This window comes from Panthera leo, chromosome B2, assembly GCF_018350215.1.
Source record: "Panthera leo isolate Ple1 chromosome B2, P.leo_Ple1_pat1.1, whole genome shotgun sequence".
NCBI classification, from domain to species: domain Eukaryota; kingdom Metazoa; phylum Chordata; class Mammalia; order Carnivora; family Felidae; genus Panthera; species Panthera leo.
The window spans coordinates 54,427,553-54,445,668 of record NC_056683.1 but is presented as its reverse complement, the minus strand read 5'-3'; the positions used below and the strand labels follow the sequence as shown (position 1 = coordinate 54,445,668).

The 18,116-nt window shown below is 37.0% G+C and overlaps 1 protein-coding gene across 3 annotated transcripts in view; it reads right to left on the bottom strand.

Moving 5' to 3' along the window:
- Positions 1 to 18,116, bottom strand: part of PRIM2 (DNA primase subunit 2) — a 343,826-nt gene that overhangs the window by 164,341 nt on the left and 161,369 nt on the right. For all 3 annotated transcript variants that reach the window (XM_042939107.1, XM_042939108.1, XM_042939109.1), the window contains one exon: positions 6,889 to 6,956. In XM_042939107.1, the coding sequence (XP_042795041.1) occupies positions 6,889 to 6,956 (68 nt within the window). The remainder of the gene's footprint in view (positions 1 to 6,888; positions 6,957 to 18,116) is intronic.

The window sequence follows — 18,116 nt, the reverse complement described above, 5'->3', positions numbered from 1 at the left end:
AAGTATAATCCCATGGGTAATATAATTAGGTTAGCAAAGATATTTATTTACAATAAACTTCTACATTCACAAGAACATAGTCCAAGACCTTTATATATCTCCAAATTTAAAAATCAGTACATTATACAATTCACCCTAGAAAATGCAGTGATGTGAGGATGACAGCAAAGTCACGATGAGATGAGACCCATTAGATGACACATCTAATGATAGGTTCTTTACAGATAGCAGAGATAAAGATTTACACAAATTCTCTCTGGCATTTGGAAATTTAACTTTTTTTTAAGTCTAAGCAATTTTATTTCTTCCAATTGAGGAGTTCTTGGTATCACTTTTTAAAAAATAGTAAAGTCTTATGAAATCATTCATTCATTCATTTCTTTTGAGAAGGGAAATGTAGTACTTTTCATTAGAAAAATCAGGTTTCCTTAATAGTAAACATCTTGAGGTTCTATCACCAACCAAACTTTAAAACAGGAATAATGAGGGGTGCCTGTCTCAATCAGTTGGTGGAGTGTACAACTCTCAATCTCAGGGTTGTGAGTTTGCGCCCTATATTGGGTGTAGAGATTACTTAAAAATAAAATCTTAAAAATTAAAAAAAAAAAAAAAGGATAATGATAAAGGGCCATCTGTCATGAATTGGTCTTATGGGATGAGATGGTCTGAATAAGAACTATAAAAAGTACTTTGTGAACTCCAGCCAGTGTGATTTCTTGGTCCCATCTCCTCCTACCTCTTCTAAAAACTCGCCCCTTCAATTATTTTCTCTTAGTTCCACAGACTTCATTTCCCCCTTAACCTGTATATATTCACCTTTCCAATCTTAAGGAAAAATACAACTTTCTCCAACTATGAAACTCATGGATATTGTCTACTTTTTTCCTTGCTCTGCCAAGAGTAGGCTACACTCCCTTGTATTTCCACAGCATAATTTCTCATTTACTTCTGGACTCTTCACAGGAATCAGAATGGCATCTGCACCACTACAATGTTGTAGCTAAGCCACCAGTGGCTCCCACATGCCTAATCCAACTGACATTATATAATTCTCAACTGACTTTTCTATGGCATCTGACAATGTTTACCATTCCTTTTTGAAATCTTTCCCTTAGCCATCTTTGATCCCATTATCCCTTGTGTTCCTGTTTCATTCAAGATTCCTCATTACTTTTCACTGGTTTCTTTTTTAATTCACCTCCTACCTTCATCACTGCCCATTGCAAGTCAGTTAAACACTGATGTTCTACATATGAGTTTTATCCAGGGCCATGTCCCCTTGTCACTTTATACTCTCTCCCTGAGTGATATCAACCATTGTCCTGATTTTACCCACCACCTAAACAGTGATGATTAGCAAATGAGTCTCTCTCTGGTGTAAACCTCACTCTTAAACTGTGGTCTCTATTTAGCCACTTACTAAACATTTGCCCCAGAGCTCCACAGGCACCTGAAGTTTAGAATGTCTTAAACTACCAAACCTATAATCTCAGCAACCATATTCATTCCCTAATCCCCTTGTCTTCCTCTATGCTCCTTCTTCATTAGTGACAACATCAGCTCTCAAGTGAGAGTAAAGTTCAGTCCAATGTGAGTACCCACTGGGAGCCACTACTGTGCAGGAAGTACAGAATCCAAAACAAATCACGACTCTACTATTTAAGGAAATAATTCCATGAGAAACACAGTTAAAATAATAAAATTATGTATTTTGTGTTTAATTCTATTAGAGATGTTTACAAATTTTGTGCCATATTTAAGTGCCTCTCAAATGAAGTCAAAACTTTAAACTCCTTGTGAACAGAAAATGGGCCTTATGTTTTTATTCCAAGCTTATAACAGGCACTCAGTTGCTGATGAATGGATGGACACTACAAATGAATAAAAATAAGCTTGTATTTCCGTAAGACATTGAAGCAAAATGTTTCTCTATGCTTAATTTAACTTTTAACTAGAGAACTAGGTTAAACTAAAAAAAATGGACACACTTCAACATCCTCAGAATAATATATATTGTTAAGCAATATCCTAGATTAGTAGGTTGGCAAAGTGTTACACTAATTCTCTTTTGAGTGTCTAAGTCCTGTAAAAAGGATTTGAGAATTTCTCTGTAGTGCTACTTTAATTTTTACAGGTATTTGTATCATCTCCCAAATTAGTTTTATTGACAAATTTAATTAAAATGCAATTCATCATTCTTCTTTGATCATTAGAGGCACTAAACAAAATTAGACCTAATAATGATCTCAATCTCAACCTCCTAACGTCTATCCCCCCTAGGTAACATCTAAACTATACAGGTCATGCAAATCAATGATGATTACTATTTTGTAACAAGATTATCATTAGAACCTTTCAAATCAAATAGCATTATTTCCTATTTTAACCTAAGCAAAAGAAAGGTAAAAAGAAAAACATTACATTTAGACACCCAAAAAAGACAATTCAATATGCTTGAAATGCATATCACAAGGTTACTTTCTTTGTACAAGAGAAAGTGTCAAACTATGCACATCAGCTGCCACCCTACATACAGACGTCTCTGACATGGTAATAAAATGAGAAGCCATTTCATTTAATAATGATAAAAAAGAAACATCAGTTGGTGCATATTACATGTAGCATCTAGCCCTCGTTGCCTAGCAACCAGTCCTGAATGAACTCTGCTGAGAATGAAAGGCCTAAACGAATGTACAGTTTGTGCAAGTTTCAAGGACTTGAAGAGATGTGTCAGTAGTTAATCTAAATTCTAGTTGACAATTACCATACTGAGGTGGAGGAAGAAGAACCCATCATTATTGCATAAAATCAAGCATTAACTAAAGGTGAGATTCAGACGTTTAGGTTTATATCTTCTGAACCAGGTTTTATACCCGAAAAAATGTGGCAATATGACTTACAAATTACAAAAACATCATGCAGGAAACAAACAGAATATTGCTGTTATAACACACATTCATTCATTCAATGAAACACATAATGAACACCTATCATGTGTCATATACTGTCCCAGCACTGGAAATAAAAATTTGAAAGTCACCTTACAAGCTCTCAAGCAGCCCATACTATAATGGAGTCATCAGAAAGTAAACAAATGATTACCACATTGTAAGTTCTGTAATACACAAGTAGCCATGGGGATATTATGAAAACACATATTAAAAAACATCAGATTCGGGGCGCCTGGGTGGCGTAGTCGGTTAAGCGTCCGACTTCAGCCAGGTCACGATCTCGCGGTCCGTGAGTTCGAGCCCCGCGTCAGGCTCTGGGCTGATGGCTCGGAGCCTGGAGCCTGTTTCCGATTCTGTGTCTCCCTCTCTCTCTGCCCCTCCCCCGTTCATGCTCTGTCTCTCCCTGTCCCAAAAATAAATAAAAAACGTTGAAAAAAAAAATTAAAAAAAAAAAACAACAACAACAAAAAAAAAAACATCAGATTCAAACTGGGGGGAGTGGCCTGGGAACTAAATAGTCAGGGAAAACTTATCAGATGAGGTAACATGGGCTAAGTCTTAAAGGACAAGCAAAAATTAGTTAAGTTACTGAAATGAAGGAAGGGGAGAACATTCCAGGCAGATGGAAAGATATTCTCAAGGGCAGAGAGGTCAACAACAGCAAGCTGTATTAGAGGAACTTCAGGCATTTGGTGGCACTAGAAGTTAGGGGACCAGTACTAAAAGCATCCAAAGAGACACAGCAGGCCCTTCTAGAAGGACCTCACATGCCACTCAAGAAGTTCAGACTTCCTTTGCAGTGAAATTGGGGAGACAGAGAATGATTTTAAGCCAAGGAATAATATAATTCTGGCAATCGTGTGAAATATTTTAGAGGGCAAACAGGGCAACAAGGAAAATATAGAAGAAGTTACTACAACAATAGAGATACTCAGGAGACAAAATCAAGAGATTTGGATGGGCAGGAGAGGGAGGTTGGGGAAGCAACTCAAACATGATTCAGTAACAGTGCTCTAGGAAATGCAAAAACTGTGTACAGTATTCATGCTAGTCAATCCAATGAAATGTTAGTCTGAACCATTCTCAACAACAAAACAATTATACAGAGGTTAAAAAACGTGTCTCTGGGAAGGAAAAGTTACCAGAGAGAAGAGTAAGAGAGGTGGGAAAGAGAAAGAAGTGAAAAGGAGTAAAGAAAATTAAAGAGCACTAACAGATACTAGAAATTAATATCCATCTAAGTTTCTGAATGAGAAGTAACATTCTAAGTTTTAAAAGAATAAAAAGTTGGTAGCTACACTTGTGGGGAGCACAGCATAACAGATAAACTTGTTGAAGCATAATGTTGTACACCTAAAACTAAGGCAACATTATGCTTCAACTATAGTTCGATTAAAAAGGTGGGGAGGGGGGATTAGATGGGAAGTAGGGCCAATTTTCTATAACTACGTTTTTATCCATTCTCACACTTCAAACATGTGCCCAAAGTTTATTTACATCCTATCTACTGAGTTGCCCACTCTCAATAACATCCATCCTAGGGTCAGGTAAGTCAAAATATGAAGTGGGGCCCAGATTAAAATTGCTCTGGTCACTATTAATCTATTTGATCTGACTCCTTAAAATATTAAAGCCAAATCTACTTTACATGTTACAATTCAAAGGCACAATTAGCAAATGCTTGGATCAGTATCATTTTCAAATTGTTACTCATTCTTCAGCTCAGAAATCCACTGTTTTTGACATTTCTCATCTACTTTTATGATGACATTTTATCTACTCTTGCCCTGGCCTTTGGCAGAAAACAATGTAATTCTAACTAAATAATTATAGAATTGTATTTTTTAAAACAACAATCAGACAGACTTCTTGAAACATATTTTCCAGAATGTTGTGTGATTAATGGATACCCTATCAGTTTTCAACCCCTGACAAATAAGCAACTGAGATTCAAAACACATAAAAATTGAGAAAGAAATCTTGTAAAGCCATACTTTGTGCTGTTTGATACAACAGCAGGATCCTGATCTCCTTTCATTCTCAATGAATTCTGTCTAACTGAGCTCTGTGCAAAGGTAAATCCCAAAGACATTAATATACACATTTATACCTAAGACAAATATGTCAATTATGACAAGCGTTTAATTCACCAATATGTACTACTTGGATTTACTGAAAGCATTTCCTATTTTTCTTTTACTTCTCAAGCTTTACTTCTGATTTGAACATTTTGCCTTTTGTCTGTTAGAAGCAACAGAAAGAGGAGTAAAATCTTGAAACAGAAATAGGTTGTGAAGAGACAAACAGAGATCAAAATGGAATAAATTAGGGTGATTCAGGGTTGTTGAATGAACTTGGGAAGTGTGGGAGGGAGGGAGGAAAGAAGTCACATACAAACAGGTTGTTTAGAACAGAAGCGGGCTGAGCCATAGTTATGTTATTGGCATTAAATTCAAGAACTAAACTCTCTCAAAACAGGTTAATTGAAGAGAACTGGCAATTCTGGTAACCAGTGAAAGCAGCAAGAAATTGGCCCTCAAACTTACTTTGTAATTCATGACATGTTTTGTTTCTATCGTTGGAAGGGAAGGGAAAGCATGTGCTGTCAACATGTGAATTCCACACAATCTAAGATAGCACAGTGATATATAGCCATTTAATAAAAAATTTGTCCCTCTATATTTAGGTCCCTTGGACACACTCAAAAAGAAAAAAAAAAAGAATAAAAAGAAACTATAAGATGTTTGCCTACATAAAACTTGAAAACATAGGTATGATGGATAATGCACCATTTTCAAAAACCTTCAAGAAAAAAATGTAATAACAAATACACCTCAGAATTACTATCCTTTACATCTAAAATACGTAAGATCAAATAAAATCAGGAGATTCTAACAACACATGAACAAATATACAAATAGTTAATTCTACTCCAAAATGAAAATGGATACTAAAATGTTTTAGGATCATTCTTACTAAGAATCAATGAAATGTACTTGGTCACAATAGTATCCTCTGTGATTAACTATTAAATTAGCAATGGTTTTAGTTGTCCTCTCTTCTTCAGGGTACAGTAAAATGGGCGATCTTGTATAATATAAAAATATAAGCAGAATAAGGTTTTTGAAAAGTACATATACTTAAATCTTTAAAATGGTTCATATGCCTTGACAAAGTAATTGCACTTCTGAGAACCTATGCTAAGAAAATGATAAAAAATACAGACAAAGATTAACATATGGCATTTTTTACACTAGTGAAAAGAGCTGGAAATGATCTAAATGCCCCCAAAAGGATGAATAAACTACAGTACAGTCATACAATAAAATAGCATGCAATCACTAAAAATAATGTTTTTGAAGAGAGGCTAATAACAGAAAAGTCTTGCATTTATTTTAAAATGAAAAAAAAACAGCAAATTTAAAGTATAATTTCAACACTAGGTTCCAAAACAGCACAGAAGGAAGTATTACTTCTGAGTGGTAATGATAGGTTTTTCCTTTCCCTTTCCTATACTTTCTAATTTTTTAAAAAATAATGAGAATATATTATTCTTGTATTTAGAAAACAAATCCTTCCTATTTCATCTATCCCCAATAAAATTGTGAGGGGTCCCAGAAGTATGCTTTCACTTTGCATGTAAATAGCTCATTCCGTTGAGATCTTTCTGTAGTTAGTCACCTCTGCTTGTTTTAACTTCAACTTATCAACTAGTTCTACATACTTTCATGGAATTAAAAAGCTTCGAACAGACCCCAAAGTCAAGGGTAGCAAGTGTATTATATTAAGAACTTCAACTTGCATCACAGAATTAAAGCAAGGAACAAAAACTGTTAAGTTTTTAGTAACTGAAGGGGTTTTAATCACTTTAATACACTTTGCCCACTTTGATGCACTTGCAATCATAAGCATAAGAAGGGTTATGTCATCTTATTACCTGAGATGGTTAAGCAGAGGCTGAAGTCTCTCATCTGACTGCACAGCAGGCAAGGACCTGGCTGTTAACTAAAAGCAGAGAACAGCGTTAGTAAAAACGGCAAAGATCAATTACTGAACACATCTGAACGCTAAATGCAAAATGGGGAGAGGGGGTACTTAAAATGTAAGCACCATTTTTTTCTTTTTTAAATTAAAGAATTGCACAGAAAGCTGACACATGTGAGTAAAGCTAACTACATGGCCCTAAGTTTTGCAGGGTAGGTCACTGAGTTTAGAAGTAAAGAAAAAAGAGGTAAAGCAAAAAGAATAACGGAAGAATATCTTGAGAACATCTTTTCATGAGTTCATGAGAAAACTTCTAGTTATAAAAATATTATCTTTGTAGGTGCACCTGGGTGGCTCAGTCAGTTAAGCGTCTGACTTTGGCTCGGGTTGTGATCTTGTGGTTCATGAGTTTGAGCCCTGCATTGGGCTCTGCGCTGACAGCTCAGAGCCTGGAGCCTGCTTCGGATTCTGTGTCTCCCTCTCTCTCTGCCCCTGCCCCACTTGCTCTCAATCTCTCTCTCTCTCTCTCTCTCTCTCTCAAAAATAAACAAACATTAAAAAATTAAAAAATATACATACATTATCTTTGTAAATAAAAATGGAAAAACTTCTAAATTTACAGCAACCAACCTTGTAGCACTGAATCGTGGGATGATGAAGAAACTGGGGAGAGGAACTTTCATTTATAGCTAAGCCACTGTGAAATTGGTTACATGCAGAATTGGTTACACACACACACACACACACACACACACACACACACACACACACACTCTTTTTCTCTCTCTCTACCATGTACTCCTTCATTCTGATAACCACATTACTATAAGAAACCAAGAATATCTTTTAAACACACAGAAGTAACTCAAAAGTATTTAATATTGACAACTGACACCAAAATGATCTAGAAAAGAAAATGTAAGATTCAAAGCCTTATTGTTAAATATTATACCTCAGGTTGAAAGTGTATCATGAAAATGTGAGCCTCTGCTATACTTTATTGCAATATGAATTATATCTCTATGTATCTCTCATTCCTTTCTGTTCTTAAAAGAAAGCCCTCTTATACTATATGAATTTAACTCCCCCAAAGTAAAAACATTCATCCAAAGCAACCAGAGAGCCTGAAGTAAGTAGCCTTAATAAAACACCAAAACAAAAGTAAAAGATTTCTTCTAGATCCTATTATGTCAATATAGATATTGAAATGTACCAGTGAATTATTTGACAGTTCACAAAACAGAACCTTCCTTAAGGCAAACGACAAACTGAAAGATAGCCTTTGCTTTTATACAGGGTATCCTTTCTAATTATTTCATACATTAATTAAAATGTTCTAAAAACAAAACACATTTAACTCATAACACCTAACTTTCAGTATTATACAAGTAAAATAAAATCACTTTTAAAACATCTAATATATACCATGCTTGTGGGGAAAAAATGTTGACCAAAATGCCACATGTGAAGTCATTCTAATTAAATCATCTAATTAATAATAATGGAGAGACATTCCCACTTTGGGACAAGAGTTAACACGAGTCAACAGTCATCAACTAATTTAAAATAAAGTGAGACCGTCTGCTGCAAATTTAGCATAGCCAAAAGACTCTCAGTTATCTCTAAGAAATGTTAAATCTATACTTCATGACATAAAATGTATGTTTTATAAGGTTTTATAAACAAAACACTTTTGGGGCACCTGAATGGCTCAGTCAGCTAAGCATCCAACTCTTTTTTTGTTTTTGTTTTTTCATTTAAAAAAACACAGCAGAGAGCCTGATGGCAAGGCTCAAACTCATGAACCACGAGATTATGACCAGAGCCGAAATCGAACGCTTAACCGACTAAGCCACCCAGGCACCCCACATCCCATTCTTGACTTCAGCTCAGGTCATGATCTCACAGTTTGTGAGTTCAAGCCCCACATTGGGCTCTGCACTGAGAGTGTGGAGCCTGCTTGAGATTCTCTTTTTCTGCTCTTCCCCAAGTGTGTACTCGCTCTCTCTCAAAATAAATTAACTTAAAAAGAGCCAAAACTTTATAAACATAATACCTTAATACACACGATATCTGCTAGTGTCAAATCCCTTAATAAAATATCATCTAAGAGACTGCATGGCTGAGAACCAGTGTTATGCTCAAAAAAGAAAATTTATCTAGATATTTCAAAAGTGAATTTTCTGAAAACAGATGGAGAAGACAGACTGGGCTTTTTCAGTTACTTCTGTCAATCTACATAGCATGCTTTCTAACTGCATGCTATGCAAAACTGTCTTTTCTAAATGAAAGCAAACAAAAACACTCCAGTAACTGCAATATATTTCAAAATATATTGTTCATTCCATACAGAGAAAATTTCTCAACTCAATGCTATCATAATCTTAGCCTTCATTTCCTTTTTCCTAAACTATTAATACATCTCCACTCACTGTTGTTTCTGCTTCCACTCTTGCCTCTTCCCTAATTTATTCTCCACACAAAGGCCAAATTGAAATTTTCAAAATGAAAGTTAACCATTCCCCTCATTAGGCTGAAGTTATTACACCTGCTCTTTCATTAGACATTCTAAAATGTCCTGTTGAGCCACACTGCTGAAACACTGGGCACAGGATGAGTGTGACTGACGACAAGCACACTTCAGAGATACTGCAGGTTCCGTTCCAGACTAACATAATAAAGCAAATATTGCAAAAAAAAAAGTGAATCAAGTAGATTGTCTGGTTTCCCAGTGCACATAAAAGTTATATTTACACTATATTGTAGCCTATTAAGTATGCATGGCATTACGTCTAAAAAAAATGTACTTACTTTAGAAGTACTTTACTGCTAAAAAATACTAACCATCCTCTGAGCTTTCAGCAAGTCACAATCTTTTTGCTGGTAGAGGGTCTCACCTTAATGTAGATGGCAGCTGCCTGATCCAGGGTAGTGTCTGCTGAAGGATGAGGTGGCTGTGGCAATTTCTTAAAATAAAAGAGAAGTCTGCCACATCCATTAACTCTTCCTTTCAGGAATGATTTCTCTGTAGCACACAATGCTGTTTGATAGCATTATACCCACAGAAGTTCTAGGGTCAATCGTCTAAAACCCTGCCGCTGCTTCCTCAACTAAGTTTATGTCATGTTCTAAATCCTATGTTGTCATTTCAACCATCCTCACAGCATCTTTACCAGTACCTTCCATTTCAAGAAACCACTTTCTGTGCTCATCCATAAGAAGTAGCTCCTCGTTTGTTCAAGTTTGATCATGAGCTTGCAGCAATTCAAGCGCATCTTCAGGCTCCACTTCTAAGTCTAGTTCTCCTGCTATTTCCAACACATCTGCAGCTACTTCCTCCACTGAAGTCTTGAACCCCTGAAGTCATCCATGAGGGTTGGAATCAACTCCTCCAAAATTCCTATTAATGTTGATATTTTGACCTCTTCCCATGAATCACAAATGTTCTTAATGGCATCTAGAATGTTGAATCCTGTCTGGGTTTTCAATTTACTTTCCCAGAACCATCAGAGGAATCACTATGTATGGCAGCTACAATGTCACAAAATACATTTCTTAATTAATAAGACTTGAATGTTGAAGTTACTCCTTATATATTGTATTGGCAGGCATGAAAACATTAATCTTGTTCTATATCTCCGTCAGAGCTCTTGGGTGAGCATTGCCAATGAGCAGCAATATTTTGAAAGGAATCTTTTTTTCTGAGCAGGAGGTCTCAACAGTGGACTTAAAATATTCAGTAAACCATGCTGTATACAAATGAGCCATCACTCAGGCTTTGTTGTTCCATTTACAGAGCACAAGGAGAGTAGATGTAACATAATTCTAAAGAGTCCTAGAATTTTCGAAATGATAAAGAAAGAGCATTGGCTTCACCTTAAAGCCACCAGTTGCCTTAAGGCCTAATAAAAGAGTTAGCCTGTCCTTGGAAGCTTTGAAGCCTGACACTGACTTCTCCTCTCTAGCTATGAAAGTCCTAGATGGCATCTTTTTCCAATATAAGGCTGTTTCATCTACATCGGAAATCTGTTGTTTAGTGGAGCCACCTTCATTAGTTATCTTGGCTAGATCTTCTGGATAACTTGCTGCAGCTTCTACATCAGCACCTGCTGTTTCATTTTGCACTTTGATGCTATAGAGACAGCATAGTTCCTTGAACCCCTGAAACAACCTCTGGGAGCTTCAAACTTTTCTTCTGCAGCTTCCTCACCTCTGTCAGCCTTCACAGAATTAAAGAGAGTTAGAGCTTTGCACTGGATTAGCTTTGGCTTAAGGGAATGTTATGGCTGATTCAGTCTTCTATCCAGATCATAAAAACTTTCTCCATACAGCAATAAAGCTGTTTTGCTTTTATCATTCATGTGTTCACTGGAGTAGCACCTTTAATTTCCTTTGAGAACTTTTCCTTTGTATTCACAACTTGACTGGTACAAGAGGCCTAGCTTTAGGCCCATCTCAGTTTTTAACATGCCCTTCTCACAAAGCTTATTTCTTTAAAGTGAGAGACAAGTGAACACTTGTCTCATCTGAACACTTGTAGACCATTTTAGAATTGTCAACTGGCCTAACTTCAAGATTGTTACACATCTCAGGGAACAGGAAGGTCCAAGGGGAGAGAGAGACAGGGGAATGTGTGGTTGGTCAAACACAACACAGAAAACGTTTACCAATTAAGTTTACTATCTTCTGTGGGCACAACTTGTGGTGCCCCAAAACAATTACAATGGTACCATCAAATATCACCAATCATAGATCATCATAACAAATATAATGATAACGAAAATGTTTGAAACATTGGCAGAATTACCAAAAAGTAACATAGAGACAAAGTGAGCTAATGTAATTTGAAAAATGGCACCGATAGACTGGCTCAATGCAAGGTTGCCACAAACCTTCAATTTATAAAAAAAAAACGCAGTATCTGCAAAGCACAATAAAAGAAGGTATGCCTGTATACAGTTTCTGCCAATTGCACAAGACACAACGGGAGCATATCAGGTAGAAATCTGCCATAGCTCCAGTTTCTGGAACACATATACTTAATGATTTGACTCCCATCTCACCCCTTCCCATTCCCTACAACTTATTTTCAAACGTCTTAATCACTGACAAGAATAATTCCTCAATCACTGGTCAATGCTCTGAGTAAAATTATTTCAAGGAAGATTTTGAATCTTCCAAAGGTTTTTGCTTTCAACTTTTAAAACAATTAGCATTTTCAAAAAGAGCATGTATCTCTTCATGGTAAGCAGATGAGGTTATAAAGCTCTTTCCAAAGCTCTTTAAAGCCATCTGCTGACCTTTTGCTGACAGAACATAAACCTCATTTTAGGGACTGCTGGCTCCATCATTTCTTCTGAAATTTCTTTCTGAGCCTAAGTAGCTATGAGTTCATTACCTGGGCTATGAGGGGCACTGCATCCCCAGCACTGGCATAACAGATATTTAATAAATATTAATGTGTCACAAATCCAAAAACTTCCAAGTGTATAACTCCATGCAAATATATCCATATCTACATCTCATGGTTAAAGCTTTTCAAATTCATGCTTTGAGCAAAACTAAATCTAAATCAAAACTGAATCACAACTGTCAGCCTTACAAAAAAGCAATACACTATCATAAAGATTTTCAACATTAAAAACTTTTCTCTATAACATGAAATGAATAATTGTCTAGTTTAAATAGGCTTTGGTTTGCACATTTTGTTTGTTGTTTTTAATTAAAAAAAAATACAGCAATGTCCTTGACATGTAACAATGAAAGAGAAGGAAGATCTAGCACAGTTTATATCTGTGATGGCTAAATGGGCTGTTTGAGGTGGGGATGTTTCATGGGAACCATAAAAAAAAGTTGGCATACATAACATATACTTTATTTCTTATTACTATTGAGAGGTTGGGGTGAGCTGTCAGAATGTCCTTTCATTATTAAGAATGCATCTAGTAAACTGAATTAACTAATGCAAGGCTTGTGTGGTTTTTAGACAAGTATAACAGATTACTGATTCTTTTTTTTTTTTTAACATTTATTTATTTTGAAAGAGGGAGAGCACTGGAGCAGGGGAGGGGCAGAGAGAGAATCCCAAGAAAGCTCTGCACGGCCAGTGCAGACCCCAACGCTGGCCGAACCCACAAACCATGAGTTCATGACCTGAGCCAAAGTCAGATGCTTAACTGACTGAGCCATCCAGGTGCCCCAAGATTACGGATTCTTAAAAAAATGTCATTTTAACGGTCAGTATCACTGAGTGTATCTAGCATTTTGCACTATATGTAAGTACAAAAAATAAGGGATTCTGCCATCTAATAACTCTCCTTTTAAAAATGTTTTAAATGTTTTATTTATTTTAAGAGAGAGTGACAGCATGTGTGCATGCATGCACGCACGCAAGTGGGAGGAGGGGGAGGGGTGAGAGACAGGGAGAGAGAGAATCCCAAGCAGGCTCAGTGCTGTCAGCACAGAGCCCAATGCAGAGCTAGATACAACAAACTGTGAGATCATGACTTGAACCAAAATCCAGAGTCAGATGTTTAAACAACAGAGCCATTCAGGTGCCCCTAACAATTCTCCTTTTAATGCCAATAAATACCACATAGATTCAAAGGTACAAAACACAAGAGAAAGTCTGCAGGCATGTGGTCCAACTTTGTCACTATACTTCTGAGGAAACCAGGATCTATTTTTTGTTTTTTTAATGTTTATTTATTTTTGACAGAGAGAGAGACAGAGAGACAGACAGACAGAGACAGAGCACTAGTGGGGGAGGAGCAAAGAGAGAGGGAGGCACAGAATCCGAAGCAGGCCCCAGGTTCTGAGCTATCAGCACAAAAGCCCAGCATGGGGCTCGAACCCACACACTGTGAGATCATGACCTGAGCCAAAGTCGGATGCTTAACCAACTGAGCCACCCAGGTGACCCGGAAACTGGGTTCTTTAGACCATAAGCAGCTAGCTACCGCACTCGTGTAGAACCTGTGCTAGCTCCTGAAATCAGCATCTACACGGTAGACAGCACTCTCCACGATTCCCAGCAAATCACACTACAGCTGTAAAGCAGTCAAAGGCCCTTGCCTGATCCCAGTGTGATTCTGTCTCCTCTTATTTCCTTCACTTTTCAGAACAGGGCAGTGCTCTTCAAGAACCACCAACCCATAAACTTTCAGTCTTGAAGATTCCCAAATTTTGCACTGAAGGCTCCTTAGCATTATTTGCAACTTGGCTCAAATGTAACTTCCGCCCACAGGCCTTCCCTAATCACTGGTGGTAAAGCAGCACCCTCTCTGCAGGTATCGTTACTCAGTCATCTCACAACATTCATCACTATCTGAAATTGTGCTTGTCTTTCTACTTGTGTCTTTCTCTTCCCAAAAGAATATAAACTCTGTCTATTCTGTCTTGCCCCCCACTTTTCCCCCACTGCTTAAAATGGCATATGGTGTGGCATACAGTAGGCACTCAATAAATACTGTAGAGAAGATGAAAGATTCACCTCGCTCAAACATTTCCAATGGAACCATGAGCTTAGAAAAGTCTCCCCTAGACACTGGCCTTTTTGGTGTTGCCTTTCTCAAGTTTTCGTAAGTAAATATGACCTATCAACTAGAGGGACCACACACATTTCTCTTTTCATTTCTAGCTGACTGGAGTATCTTAAGTCCTCCTTTTACAACGAGGGGAAGCACTCAATGCAGTTGAAACTATAGCTCCCTATTTCAAAGGAAACAAGTAGCCCAAAAACACTAGTCCAGGGGCACCTGGGTGGCTCAGTTGGTTAAGCGTTTGACTTTGCGCAGGTCATATTTTCGTGGTCAGTGAGTTCCAGCCCCGCATCGGACTCTGTGCTGACAGCTCAGAGCCTGGAGCCTGCTTCAGATTCTGTGTCTCCCTCTCCCTGCTCCTCCCCTGCCTGCACTCTGTGTCTCTTTCTCTCTCAAAAATAACATTAAAAAATTAAAATAAATAAATAAATAAATAAACCAGTCCAAAAAAAAAAAAAAACAAAACAAAAAACCAGTCCAAAACTCAAATTATGGATATACTATAACAGTAATCTAAATCTAAATACTAAAAAGTAATCACAACATAGTTCCTTCCTTCTAATCTATGTCTTTTGATGTGGGTTTTTTTTTTGTTTTGTTTTGGTCATTCAGTAATAGCTACAAATAAAACAAAAATGTCTACTAAAATATAATTTTCCCAACAATACTGAAAGTTTAAAACATACATCAAAGTTAAAAGTCTTCTACAGTGAACACCCATTAAAAAACCATAACCTGGCAAGACACATCCGCTTCAAAAATTTACAGAAAATGAGTCAGGAACAGTGTACAAGTGATTCTATTCAAATACAGCTCACTTAGATGTAAAAAAAAAAAAAAAGTCCTTTGTCATTTATGTAAATTGTTACATAATGAAGGAGCTATGTTAAACAATTTTCAAGATACTATTGTTAACTAAATGGGATGCACTTCCTGGTAGAGAAGTTATTTTGAAAGGAGTCTTAAAACACTTCCAGCTCAAAAGGACACAAAGTTGCAAGAAAATTTAAATTCAAATAGCAATTAGAAGATTAATCTACTCAAGGATGGAAACCATAGATATAAAGCATGCTTGGCTCTCCTATCTTTTCAAGAGTAAGGCAAACACACAAATATTTTCTTCTGAGACTTTCCACTCCAATCAGATCAGCATGGAAAGAGTAATTTTTAGAATTATGATCCTGGAGTTAAGTACATGCATACATTTATTCTGCATACATTTGTGTTTGAAACAGTTCAAGAGAGGAAAGTAAGGCTGAGTGATTTTCTAGCAGTATGAGGAACTGTTTGTAGGTGAGTGATCCAGGTATCTAAGATAAAGAATCCAACTATGATAGAAACAGTGGCAAGGAAGTGGAAAGGAAGACATGAATGTGAGAAGTATGAAGGAGGTATACTCCGCATAATTTTATGCCTAAAACAGAAGCATATGCTATAGAGGACATCTAGGCAGGTAGATTATTCTATTAACTGCAACATAGTAGCTATAGGAAGAGGAGGTTGGGAAGAAGAAAGGCAATCAAGTGTTTTGGCATGCTGAATTTGAGGTGCTCCTGAATACCCAAGTGGCAACTGAATATGTAGAGCTAGAGCCCAGGAGAGGATATGGTGTTAAAGATATAAATTTAGGTGTTATCAGCAAGTAAGTCACAGGTAAAATCATGGACTGGCAAAAAAAAAAGGCCAGGGATTACACATAAAGCGTGATGTCCAACTGTTATTCACGAGTAGGGTTATAGAGCCCAGTGTGGAGGGTTCATTCCAAGCTACATCCAGGAAAGAGGACTGACTGCCAATATCTGCTCTGGATATGGAATGGGAAATTAGAGGTTATCTGCCTGGTGTGGGCTATCCCTAGTGGGAGTAATCAGAAAAATAAGGAATTTTGCCAATAGACTTAAAGTTTATAACACTGATTCTGAGAAATTACAGATTTACTAGAGAGAGGGAGAGAAAGAAAGACAATACAACCAACAGCTCCTTTAACTCTTTCAATAAACACCTGGAATAAATGAATTACAGTTTGTAAATGAAAATGTTCCCTAAGGAAAGCATTCTGCCTCCAGCTGTGAAGCTGTTGCTCTTAACATGTTAAAGGAGACTGTGCTATCAGCCAGTCGTTATTTTGAAGCAGAATTTTTAAAGGGCCCTGTAGAAAGGGGAAAAAGAAATCATGATTTTCTCCTTCAAATGATGGGCATGAAGGGAAGGAGCAAAAATACACAAGGAGCTAAACTACATAGGTAAATACGGTACATGATTCTTTAAGAGTCAATAGACATTTCAAAAACAAAGGTGACTCAATCAGTTGAAAATGAAGAACAAAAGGGTGGCTTCATTTTAAAATAATAAATCCCTTCTTTCTGAACGACTAGCCCAACACTGGCTAAATTAAAACACATAAAAATGACAAGAAAACAATGCTCACTTGGAAAATATTGCTCAATTTTGTTCTCTGGGGTTTTACCCTCTACCACTGATTTCACCTTCCTTACAAAACTCAAGAGGAATGACAATATGCACTAATATCAAAGTTGTACCTTAAAAGAACTCCAAGATAGGTAATCAGCACGAGTTAGACCTTTCCTTTCATACAATCTTGTTCTGCTCAAAGAGGCAGAATAGTACTTACTCTCTCTTCCAGTGATATTAGGGCAGTGGCATTTATATATATCCACAAATGACAAAGACACCAAATTTAGTGTTTTTTGTTCTGGTTTGGTTTTTTACTTTTTTACTTTTAATAGACTTTATTTTCACAGCAATTTTAGGTTCACAGCAAAACTGAGAGGAAGATATAGAGATTTACCATGTACTCATCTGTATAACCTCCCCCATTACCAACATCCCCCATGAAACTGGCACAGTTACTACAACTGACGAATCTATGTTGACAAACCCAAAGTCCATAGTTTACATTACGGTTCACTCTCCGTGCTATACATTCTATGGTTTTGGACAAATATATAATACATGTATCACCACTTTAGTGTCATACAGAACAGTTTCAATGCCCTAAAAATCCTCTGTGCTCCACCCATTCATCCCTTCCTTTCCTCTCCCCTCTCCTCCCCAATGCCTGGCAATCACTTATCTTTCTACTCTGCTGTCTCCTTAGTTTTGCCTTTGCTAAAACACTGTAGGGGCCACAGGCAGACCACCCCAAGATGGGCCACTTGGACATAAACATTATGTTGAGTTCAAAACAATCAAAACCCAGCAGATTCAGGAAAAGCTCTTTACTTCCCCTTCAACTGCCTGCGTATACTAGAAAGAGAGTTATTAACAGTGATTCCTCTTTACCTAAGAAACTTCCCTACCTAACAGGGCAACCTTAGTTTTGCAAACATCTCCTCAACTTCCTGCTAATGGTTTCCTCCCCTATGTGTCTTCAGACCATATCCATCTCCTTAGGTCATACAAGCAGTGCGTTGTCACGCTGTCTTCAGAATTTCCACGTCCATATCGATTCCCCATACATATGCTATTAACTTGAATTTTCCCCCATTGATCTGTCTCATATCAGAAGGACCCAGAGGGAAAGAAATCCTTCCTCCCCAACAATATCACATAGTTGGAATCAGAGAGTATGTAGCCTTTTCAGATTGGATTCTTTCACTTAGCAATATGATTTTAAGAT